Below are 12681 nucleotides of genomic sequence, written 5' to 3'. Positions count from 1 at the left end.
GCCTCTGACCTTTGACCCTTAACAGCCACCATGCAGCACAGTGATCACTGGACAGGTCTGCTGTTCGATTAAGTAATCTGAGTTGTTCTTCAGCCAGTTAAGAGAGTTGATTATTTTTAAATTTGTATTAACTTATCTTTAAATTTGTATTAGCAGATTTTCTGAAGGTCAAAAAGGGCAGTCAATCTGTAGGGAAAAGGTGAAATTAGACTTTAAGTATCCTTCAAGGGACTATTTTGGCTGATACTATGAAACGACGACAAAAGAGGAAACATCTGGAAATTGAAGAGTCCCAGGAAGATGATGAGAAGGAGGAAGGTATGTTCTGGGCACCTTGTCTGGGGCACAAGGGATGGTAGTCAGTTGGAGCCGAGCACGAGGCATTGAAGAGGATTCAGGTGAAGCAGGGAGGCATAGATCGTCTATCAGGGACGCTGCCAGATCTGTCTCCAGGGTTTCAGTGATGTGAGACAATACAGAGAGTCCAGATGCCCACGGCACAAAGGTAGTCAGTGGTGTTGTTTTATAAACTTCCTTCCTGGGCACTGGCATTTCCCAGGCACTGGCGTTTGGACTATGGATTCCAAGATTGCTGAGGTCCCAGCTGTCTGACTCAGAGGTGCAGATTTTCAGACATCCCTTTCTGAGTTCATATCTCATATTCTTTTTTTTTGTTTGTTTGTTTGTTTTTCTTTAGAAAAATGGCTTGGAGATGTGATGGGGCTTAATGAAAAAACTGAGTTTTACTGAGTCTTTTAGGAAAGAGGGAAGAGTAGCCTAAAGAGTGAAGAGTTAAAGGGCCTGAGAAATATTTTGAGAAATAAAATGCTTATTCAAAAGGTTAGGAGTTTGTCTGGGGTTGATGTCATATCGAGACCATGAAGATTTTATTTCTTTAGTGGAAAGAATTTCTAAGCGGTCCAATAAAAGCTGTGGATTTTCAGGTGTTAGGCTTTCCAGAGGAAATGCAAAGAAAGGAAAGAGTCTGATAAGAGACCAAGGTCATAACAGATGGGATGAAACTCAGCAGGACTCTGGGACTTTGGAGAAAGCAGATGACACTGGCAGTTGCTGGCTGGTACCCTAGGATGCATGACAACCGCAATTACTACAAGTAAAAGCATGGCGTGTGGGCTGGAGAGACGGCTCAGTGGCTAAGGACTTAGCTACTCTTGCAAGAGGATGTGGGTTCCATTCCCAGAACCCACATAGTGGCTCACCACCACTGGTAACTCTAGCTCCAGGGGAGCAGATGCCCTTTTCTGAACTCCTCAGGCACCAGGCATTTAAATGGTGCACAGACATACGTGCAGGGAAAACTCTCAGAGACCTAAAATAAAAATAAATGCACAATTAAAAAATAAGTGCTTGCTGTAAAAGTGTTGTCAAGTGTAGGAAGTGGGACAGAATGGAGCCCGACCTAGCTGCTCAGATGGAGACTTTTGCCCACAGTAGAACCCCACAGCTTTCCTGGGCCCTGGGATCCGAAGACTGTGGGCTGAGCCCAGAGAACAGTGGCTCGAAGCCCTGTCAAATTCCCACTGGTAGTTACAGGAAAGTGAAGCAATGGTTTTGACTCCACTGTTTCCCCTTATATTTTAGAACTGTTTTGCCTCGGTATTCTTACTGGGAGAAGTAGTAGGTGTGAGGGTCAGAGAGTGTTACTAACTATGAGGTGTGTAAGGTAAAGTTATTTTGTTCTTGCCTGAAACTCCATCTATGCAGTGATATATAAAAGCTCTCACAAGGGTCTTCAGTGAGATTGCCACACATTTCCCCTGTGTGCTCTGATGCAGAAAGATGTCCCTTACCTCCACACTTTGAGAACACATAGCTATATAAACACACCATCCCTTTACCTCTCGTTCACACACCCTGTGTATGTGACAGTCTTGTCTTCACACACTAAATTCTATTTTTTCTCTGTATGTGTGTGCACATGAGAGAGACCCATAAAAGCATACATACTTTAAGATATTCCTAAATACCATCTAAGAACCAGTCACATGTTATAGTATGTCACATATGAGGAACCCTACACATGTAATAATAACAGGCAAGCCTTGTGCAAATCACAATAAAACACAGAATCTTCTGTACCTTTTATTAGGATTGCCAAACAAAATATAAACTGTACTTAAATTTGAATTTCAAATAAGTTACAAATATTTGTTTAGTATGAATGTTATTAAATACTATATAGGACATATTTACTCTAAAAAATCTGTCTGTGACTTACTTGAAATTCTAATTTAATTGAATATCAGACATTTTTGTTTTCTACATCTGGTAAACCTTATATACTTACCATACACTGACCTAGTATATATTTACTTATTTCTGATCAATGCCTGCCCTTCAAGATTAAAATGGAAAGTCTAGGTCAAAGATGGACACTTAGGAAAGTGTCTCATACATAATAGCTATTTATTAAATATTGCTTCAGTAAGTGAAACATACTTAACAGATATAGGCCTCACAAAAAGGCTATGTAATTTCCTAACTGCTGATTCTCTAGACAGAGACCATATTTCTACTGCTTTTACCATATTGACCTCACATTTATTAAAGGTTGCCTTTTACACATAACTGTTATACTTCTATTTATTTATTTTTTAAGTTTTTATTTTTTATGTTTTTGTTGTTTTCTACTGCATGAATATCTATACATCATGTATATGCATAATGCCTGCAGAAGCCTGAAGAGGGTATTGGATCCTCTAGGACTAGAGTTACAGACAGTTGTGAGTTAAGATGTGGGCACTGGGAATCATACCCAGGGCCTCTGCCCAAGTACCCAGTCCTCTCAACTGAGCAAACTCTCCAGCCTCTATTCTTACATTTTTTTAATGAAGACACTAATAAAATAATTTATGGCTGTGATTAAGTACTAGAATATATCCATTAGGGTCAGATTTCTACTATGTGTCTTAATCTTAATTGCTAATTCTGTCAGACACCAGTAATTATTTGCTGGATAAGTAAATGACGTGCAAACATGGCCAACCACCATATCTTTTTGTCTCTTATACCTTTCTCAGAAATTTCAAAATCACAAGACGATGTCCCTCAGCCTGAATCTACTGGAGTGGCTGAAGCCCAGAACCCAGGGGTAGGGAAGGTCTCCTCTGCCTCCAAATACTTCTCCTGTGTTTCTTCTCCACCTAAGCTCATCCATCGTAGTAATGGTGCGAAGCTCCTTGGGTGTGACACGCTTTGGGTATGGGGCTTCTTGGGTAAAACTCTTTGGGTATGGGCTCAGGGTGCAGTGTCGAAGGCATATAGATTCAAGGATAAGGTTGAGAAGAAGCCCAGGGAAGTTGGGGGTGTGTTCAGGGTTCTGTAGAGGAGCCTAGATAGGATTCAGAGCTCCTAAAGGACTTGGCTCTTGGTGTGGGAGATCCTGAGCCGTGGCTTCACAATGATGAGAAGTCATGAAAGGGTGGATAGAAGGGTTGGGTCTTGGGGCAGCAGACTAAGGGGCCAGACAAGCACCTTTAGAAGAACTGTGTGGCTTCTTTCTTTGGATTATGTTCAGAGTTCTGCATACTTGCTTAGCATAGACCTTAGTGCAGGGGGACTACCTAGCACAGACTCACCGACTTCACACACAGCCATACTCCACACAGATATGTGCATTCTCCGTCCAGACACAACATGAAAATGTATGACAGATGACACACGATGCCAACCTTGGACACCATAGCCCACATTGCACAAATACTATAAGGATGAAGTCCCAAGATCCCATCCTCACCACATACACGTTCTACCTCCACTTCATACAGTCTTTATTTCTCACTCTCATACTCCACATTCCTAAGTACACACCATCTGCTAACATCCCTGTACATAAAAATACCACAGCATACGCCCACCCTAGAAAGCAAACAGTAAATACCAAAGCTCATCGTTCAATTGTATCACCCCAAAGCCTCTTCTCCTGTGCCACGTATATTCTCACTCATGTGCCCTCAACTTTCTCTCTGAAAATATTCTTATATTTCTGATTTCACTTGCCAGGAACCCAGAAATTTCAAGACAGTTCCAAGCCTGGTTTATCACGAGCCCACGTTCCGGAAGGAGAGGCGAGGGATGCTACCTCACAACCTGCCTCCTCATCCTATCCTTCATATAAGACTTGTGTGTCCTCTCCGTGTATGAACAAAGATGAAAAGATGAAAGTATACTACATGCGGGTGCACGTGATAAAAGGTGTGGCTATCTCCTGGGACACAAGCGAAACCTCAGAGTCCCTAGAAAAGCATCCAAGGATGGAAGAAGCCACCCTTCCTGAGACTGTGTGGATAGGTGCTCCATCCTCTGATGTGTCCACCAGAAACCTCCTGTTGGACAGTGAACAAAATGGCGAAGAGAAAGAACACGAAGAAAGGCTAGAATTAGATAGCCCGCCAGAGTCACCCATGGTTGAAGAGAGACCCAGGGCCAAGACACCTGACTCACTGGTGACCATCGAGAATGGTTACAAGTGCATGGCCTGTTGCCGAGTCTATTCTACCCTAGATTGCCTCCAACAGCATGTGCAGAATGGGTTCCAGGAGGGCTTCAGCTGCCACGTCTTTCATCTCGTTATGTCCCAGATAACTGGCAATGTGGAATCAGGGCACACCCAGCGGCAGCAACAGGACAACAATGAGAAGGAAGAGGAACACAAGGATGAGAAGGCTGAGGAGCAACAGCCCACCGAGGAAGACGGTGCGAAGAAACCCTGGAGTCAGTGTCCAGGCTGTATGTTTGATTCTCCAAAAGGACAGAAGTGAGCAAGGCTTGGGTCTGCTGAGTAATCTGTCCCTCCAATGCAGGCTTGCACCTCCGTCAGGAAGAGAGGGGAGCTTGTCAGCTCTGGGAATGATGGGAATTAAACAGGCCCTCTGCTTCTGGCCCAGGAATCTTACATTACTGTAAGTTGCGATTTGTCCCAAGCTTTCCAGCTCCTGCAGGAAGTTCAGATCATTTCTAAGGCCGGCAGACAGCATCTTTCCTTTTAAAGAAGTATCCCTATTTTGTTTTCACGCAGCAACTAATATTCTTGGGCTAGAGGATCCTGGAAGATGGGGTGGCCTTCTCTTGGGAGAGGTAAGGCCCACAGGAATAGAATCCTCATAGGGCAGGGAGCTTATAGAACAAAGAGCAGGGATGTGATCAGCCGTTTGGAGGCACACCCAGTTCTCCTAGGGAAACTGACTTTATTAAGTGAGAAATTGGAGAGCTTTGACTGGGAACTTTTTCTGTTCCTATTTGATAGTCCTCTGCTTTAAGAGGAAGTAGTTGTCCGTCTAGGCAGATAGCTCAGCACAACTGATGGAGGAAGGTTATTGGCTAATAAAGAAACTGCCTTGGCCCATTTGATTGGCCAGCCTTTAGGTGGGTGGAGTAAACAGAATAGAATGCTGGGAGGAAGAGGAAGTGAGCTCAGACTCGACAGCTCTGCTCTCTGGAGCAGACACCACGCTCCCCTCTCCCTGGCAGATGCGATGAAGCTCCGACCCAGGATGGACGTAGGCTAGAATCTTCCCGGTAAGCGCTCCTTGGGGTGCTACATACATGAACAGAAATGGGTCAAGCAGTGTTTAAAAGAATAGAGTTTGTGTGTCTTTATTTTGGGGCATAAGCTAGCCAGGCAGCCATGAGCCGGGCTGTGGGAAGAGGCCCGCAGCTCCCTACTACACACAACCTCAGGGAATATGAATGGTCTGGAGAGAGGATAGGGACCCAGTTGGATCAAAGGTTTGGGTCTTAAGTGAGCTGAGAGCTCATCGGCCCATGGGCATAATGGTCCTGTGGGGAAAGTGGAAAAGTAGAGGGGAGAAAAGGAACCACATGGAAGTGAGGTCTCAAGAAACCTGTGCATGTTCTCGAACTGTTTGCTGCAGTGGAGCTGGAAATGAACTCACTGTGGTATGTGCATGACTGTGGAGTTAAGATAAAAGGAAAGGGTAATCTACTAGCAACAGTCACTGCATTTCTTATCTTTCTCGTTCTACCGTATTTATTTTCTTCATCCCAGGAAGAAGAGACGACCATCAAGAGAACAGTGGAAGTGGACAGAATGCTGTTAGCATAAAGGAAGATGAAAGAACTAACTCTCAGTTGAACACATAATCAGATGCAATAAAGATTGTTTTCCAAACCATGCCTGATTGCATTCTTAGTAAAGCAATCTAGCTGCCCATCTACACATCTCTAGAAGTTGGTCAATGGGGTTTCACTAAAACATTAATAAATGTCCATCATAGACTGTGAGTCCTGAAGATTGAGACTGTACCTGCATATTTGAAAAATTTCCACTTAGCACACGTTCTCATCCAGATTAGTTAAAATTTTATTTTATTTTTATTTCTTATTCATTCTTATACTGGTCTTTTAAAATCTGACCCCAGCATCTTTGAGACAACCACTGCTACCACCCCCTCGGACAATAGGGATATCCACACTGACGCAAGTTGTGAGTTTGTCCACTATCTTTGAAAGGTGATGGGCAGTAACATGTCTCTGAATCTGAACAGAGCAGAGAAGGAGACTAGAGGACAGATGAGAACAGTATGAAGTCCTTTCCTGGTCTGTAGTAGGCTTGGGGCCTCTTGTTTTTCCTCACATCACGTTAAAAGTCCAGAATGAGAGTTACACAGTACAGAAGAAAAACAGTCAATGTAACTAAACGTCAGGCAAAGCTGTTATTTAGAAATGAATACGTTGCCATATAGAGAAAAGCTAAAAGAAATCCTTCAAAAGAAACATTAAGAAACACTTAGAAACATTAAGAAAAACATTTAATAAGCAAGAAGGAAGCATGGGAAGCTGTAAAACTCACAGGTAAAAGCAAGTACACAAAATAAGCTGTTTTACCGAGGGATAAGCAGCGAGTAAGCCACTCAGACTCAAGTACAAAGACTAAAGAGCTAGGCAATTCCGAAGAAATAACTACACCATGAGGGATGAGATAGGCAACACAAAATAATAAGGAAATCTACAATTCAAAATGGGAGAAGGTAGAGATTGCATTGTTTGGTATTGTTTGGTATATTTTCTCTTGCTCATTTGTGCCTATTCTTTATGGTCATGCTAAGTGGTTAATATTTCAAAAATAGTGTCATAATGAAAAGATGTTTTCCTGGAAGCTTAATGGCAAAAATATGTACTAGATAAACCAAAAATAACAAGGAAAGAATCAAAACATGCTAATACACTCCATTTCAACACAAACATGCTAATACACTCCATTTCAACACAAAGGAAGATTGTATTGGAAGAACAACAACATCCCCTCCTCCCGGTAAAATAAAAAAAACCACAGAAACAAACTGGCAAAAAAATTCTAGTCAAAATTTTGCCTTAATTTTAACGCTTGAATGAGGACTTTCTAGTTATATCTTGATAAACAAAGACCCTGGGAGTCATCACTCCCAAATTAACAACAAAGACATGGACAAATTGGAGTCCATCTTTCCTGGGACTTAGAGAAACTGAATTTACCAGTTAAATCTCCTCTAGGCCATTCGGAGAGGTAAGTGCATTACTGAGGCACACTTAACGATTTCATGGCTGTAAGAAAGAGCCTCTGTAGTCTTCAGTGTCCTATAAACACCTCTGTGACAGTTTTAATGAATCCCTAGAGGCTGAATGTAGGCTAGCACTAGAGCAAGCAATTCCTGGTGAACACATTTCTAGGGGTTTCCTACAATTTTAGGGAACTTACCTCTAAAAAACCCAAGTAAATTCTGACATTGATGATTCCAGGAAGATCTCACTAGGGTGGTTTAGGGGAGAGGAAATATAGCCTTTGCGTAAATATTCTCAAAGCTTACTCCATAGCAAAGGCCTGATATCCAGGCAAAAAGTCACCACCACAGTCATATCTCAGGTGGAAGGACATTCTTCATATCTCCTTCTGATTTTTATTATCTAAAGATTCAAAGTCAACAAGGTTGAGAGAATCAAATAATATACTAGGAATACTGCCGTCAGAGAAGGAAGTAAGGGGCAAAAAAATTCACCTTCAACACTAATGAAAAATATTTATGTTCACAGCTTCAATTACAGAAAGACACACTAAAGACTGAAGTTTAACAGGAAGGTTATATCATAAAGATAATAGTCTTTTTCAACAACTTAGTACAACAAAGAACTCCAGTACATAAGAGTAACCAAAAACTTAGCTACAAGGCATGCATTCTTTCTGGAAAAACTACTTTGGGGAAAACCAAATATTAAGAAGGTAGAAAGCACAGACACACAGACACACACACTCGTGCATGCAGGCTCTCTCTCTCTCTCGCTCTCTCTCACTCACTCACACACACACACACACATACACACACACAAACACACACAGACAGAAACAAAGATACAGACACTAGCTTCACTACTAATACAGTAATGAACTAGGCACAATAGGGGAGTTAGAATGGTATGATCCCCATAGCTGTAGATCAAATTTTAAACGTGTTACCATAGAGTCCTTCATTAAAAGCCTATTATCTTAGCAGACAAATATGGTTTTCACAAAAGATACAGAAACTTCAAAATTAAACAAACCTTCAGATCTTACCTCTACAGAGAGAGATGGAGAGAAGAAGAAAAGATGTGTGTGTGGTGGGGGGGGGGTTGAGGGGTAGACTGAGATTCTGAGATTGGGATCTTGTTACAAATGGTGGTGGTTTAGGAATGTTGTGGAATATTCAGGAAATGGAGCTCCACTGGATGAGGTCAGTCAATGGGAGTTTTTATAGCCAGATTCCACTTCCTGTTCATTCTCTGCTCTTAGACTTTAATATAATATGTAACAGGAAGGCCTCTTCCTATTACCATCATTCCTTCTTCTCCTGCTGCCACGTCCTCCTTGTAGCATGGAGCGAGCCCCTTGAAAGGTAAAGGCAAGCCAAAATACAGCTGTGCTTGCTTACATTGCTTCTCATCATGTATCAGGTTACAATAGTGGGGAAAGTAACTAATACACATGTTGGGTCACTGTTGGGATGAATGTGACCATGTGGTTTATAGGGTTTGGAACCAATTTGTAAGAGGAATGTAGAAAAATGTGCCCTAAACTACTATAAGCAGAGGTTAATGGACCATTGAGGTGGAAGAGTGGAATACCAAGAGAAACGTGGATAGTGGAGGCTTGGCTCATGAGATATTTGGTGTGCTTGTGGGTATAGATTCTATTATAAACTGCCTAGAAGCCATTCCTGTTTTAGTCTGACAAAGAATGTGGCTGCATTCTGCCCAGGTCCTGAGAACTTGTGTGTGGCTAGACCAAAATGTAATGGACTCTCTTTTGTGTAGGAAACTTCAAGACAGGCTAGTATTTCAGGATGTGGCATGTATGAGAGATGGTAAAAAATATGAAAAACATAAAATTTAGGGCAAGTTTAAGTTTAGGCAACAGGTATGTAAGGCTCCATCTTATGAAAATATGACTACATTTGAAAGTAGAGCCTCTGAGTATACCATGGAAAGGGTTCCCTGTTCCCAAGCACCATCTATATAGTTTTCTAGCGTTAACCTGGAAGGCACATGGAGTTCACTGAAACTGTGGTTCAGGGCTCGCCGGGTATTTTTCAAGTTGATAATCTAACATGGTTACTGCATCCATATTGTACTGGGTTTACATTGCATGAATAAGTTGAGGGGATTGTGGATTCTTACATCACAGTTTCTAAGAACCAGGTATGGTGTTTTAAATGAGAATGGGCCCCACAGGCTCTTATATTTAAATACTTGGTCCCCAGCTGTTGGAACTCTTTGGGAAGGATTAGGCTGTGCAGTCTTTTTGGTGGAGGCATGTCATTGAGTTTTGGGGGTTTAAGCCCATACCATTCCCAGTTATTGTTCTGCCTCATGGAACAAAGGTAGGCTCCTGGCTACTGTTCAGTCACCATAGCTGCCTGCCTGCTGCCACACTCCCTGCCACGATATTCACAGATTACCTGCGGAAACTATAAGCCCCCAATATACATTCTCTTCTCTAAGTTGCTTTGGTTGTAGTATCTTAGTGCAACAATAGTGACTAAGTAACTAAGACACCAAGCAATGTGTGACAAGTAGGATTCCCTGCCAGGAGGCCGTGGAAGGTTACTGTATGAATCTATGGAGTTCAACCTTTGTTGCAAGAGAGACTCAGAGATACTGGAGATGCCAGGACCCTGGAATGCTGGTAAGGAGAAAGTTGCAGGCTTGGAGTAGAGTTAGTCTGAGAGAGACAACGTGTTCTGTGGACCCAGATGATCCATCAGAACCAGACACTGAGATGGAGCTGTAGGATTTGATGTTTGCATTGCTGGGTTTGAGTATTGCTTCAGATCGATCTTCTCCTTTGAAGAAAGGATATTTTCTCTGTGACACCGTGTGGTTGGAAGCATATAATTTGTTTTAAATTATACAAGGTATCACAGTTAAAATACTATCTCGAGCCTCAGAAGAGACTTATGACTTTTGAATAATGTTGGGACTTGTGGTGGTTCAAATAAAAATGGCTCCCATAGGCTCATACATTTGGATGCTTGGTCATCAAGGAGTGGTACTTCTTAGAAGGGTTAGGAGATAATGGCTTTTTTTGGGGTAAATGTGGCCTTGTTTGAGGAAGTGTGTTACTGGGGTGGGCTTCAAGGTTTCTAAAGTTCAAGCCAGGCCCACTGACTCTCTTTCTCAGCTGTTCATGAAGCCACATGCACATGTTAGCTATGTCTTCAGTACCATGTCGGCCTGCATGCTGCCATGCTCCCTCCTATGACGAATTCAGTGGACTGAATTCTCTGAAACTGTAACAACCCCCAATTAAATCCTTTCCTTTATAAAAGTTGTAGTGGTCATTGAGTCTCTTCATAGAAACTGAACACCAAGATAGGGCTGGCAAACTACTGTAGACATTTGAAGTGTTAAACAAAATACATTTGGCATCATGAGATGGCCATTAACTTATGCAGGAAAGGGATGGAATGTTGTGATTTAAATGTGTAATGTTCCCCGCCCCCCATAAACACATACATTTGAATAATTAGTTTCAAATTAGTTGTGTATTTGGGAAGGTTATAGAACCCTTAGGAGATGGAGCTTGTTGGAGGAAGTAGGTCACAAGGGGTGGGCCTTGGGGTTTGTAATTTATTCTGACTTCCTGTTTACTGCCTCATTTCTGACTGTGGAGAGAAGATGACTAGTCATCCTGCTGCTTCGCCTGTCATGAAGTTCATTCCTGGCAGAAATGATCCACTTGAGCTGTGTGTCATATAATAAATGATACCCAAATAATAAATACCACAAAAACCTACCATGTTATCTACATGTATTTACGAGCTGTTCAATTTGATCACTGAAGATGTAAATTCACACGTAGTTATACATCACTTGGCAAGGCACCTAGCTTCTCTTAATCTCACTTTGCTATTCCAAAATAGGAATAATAACAATATTTAACTTTATGGAGTTCTTATAGGAACTACATTAATTAATCTACTAAAGTGTTCAACTATCTGGAGTGTGTGTGTGCACGTACACTTTGTGTTTCTACTCATCGTTGTTGTTATTTTAATTATCAGATGGAGGTTCTGCCTTTTTTGTAAGACAAGAAAGAAAAAAGGATAAGAAAAATAAAAGAAAACCAGATCTCAACATAAGACAATGTCAACACTATCAGGTACATCATGATATTCAGAGCTACCCTAGCACTCAGAGTCAGATCAAGATGTTCTCCTGCTGAAACTAATCATATGGAGTATGGGTGTCAGGAAAGATCACTCTAGAAACAGAATGAACTGACAGAAAATGATTAATTAATGACCTCATTAGAAAACAGACAAAAACAAGATTATAGCACCAACCAAAGATTACAAAACATCCTTTTCTCCCAGATAACAGGAATAATGATTTTTTTTGTCAAGTATAGGTACTCCTTCACATTTATCTTTCCCCTTAATAGATAATATTTGATAAAATACCCAGTCAGTTTGTTTTTTTTATATTATCCAATTCAGAGCAAACCTTGTTTTCCTGAACTCTCCTCAGAACCAGAGAGTTCCGCAGATACTACAGCACCTCCCTATACTGTGTGCTCTTTCTCATTGAATAACCCAATGATTCCAACATCACTGGACTCTCCATATACTTCGCAGAGTGGCTGGAGGAGTTTGATACTTGACCTCCCCATGATTCATGTATACCAGGCATTTCATGGGAGGCTATCAAATGAATAAATTAACTCAAGATATAATCAAGTTCTAATTTTTTTTACTGTATTTAATGAATGAAATTGATTGTGTTTGTGTTTATAGCTTTGTATATGTAATCACTGCTCTTTTGAATACTTCTGACTATCAATTGTAGTAATGAAGAATAGTAAGTAAAGTTTTGGGATGAAACTCTAAAACCACAAACCAGCACGGGTTATGGGAAAGATGTCATGAAAATCCAAGTTGTCACTGTTCTATATTGTATAGAGGGAACCATGTAAAAAGAGAGTCCCTGGGGCTGGAGAGGTGGCTCAGTTGTTAAAAGCAGAGAATTAGAGTTTGGCTCTCAGCATCCAAGCCTGGTAGCTTACATTGACCTCTAACTCTAGTTACATGGGAATCCAATGTCTCTGGCTTCCACATGCCTCTGCACTCATGTACATATGCGACATGCAGGCATACATGTATAAATAATCAGAAATCCTTTAAGAGAACA

At 41.4% G+C, this 12681-nt stretch overlaps 1 protein-coding gene across 1 annotated transcript; it reads left to right on the top strand.

Moving 5' to 3' along the window:
• Positions 1-248: 248 nt before the first annotated feature.
• On the top strand, positions 249-6123 carry Fam170a (family with sequence similarity 170 member A). The gene is made up of 4 exons (XM_057789329.1): positions 249-318; positions 3042-3188; positions 4024-4776; positions 6029-6123. The coding sequence occupies exons 1-4, from the start codon at positions 249-251 to the stop codon at positions 6121-6123; spliced, it is 1065 nt and encodes a 354-aa protein (XP_057645312.1).
• Positions 6124-12681: the final 6558 nt, after the last annotated feature.

Source organism: Chionomys nivalis, chromosome 14 (assembly GCF_950005125.1).
Source record: "Chionomys nivalis chromosome 14, mChiNiv1.1, whole genome shotgun sequence".
NCBI classification, from domain to species: Eukaryota; Metazoa; Chordata; class Mammalia; order Rodentia; family Cricetidae; genus Chionomys; species Chionomys nivalis.
The sequence above is the reverse complement of the archived record's forward strand: the minus strand, read 5'-3'. Positions and strand labels throughout refer to the sequence as shown.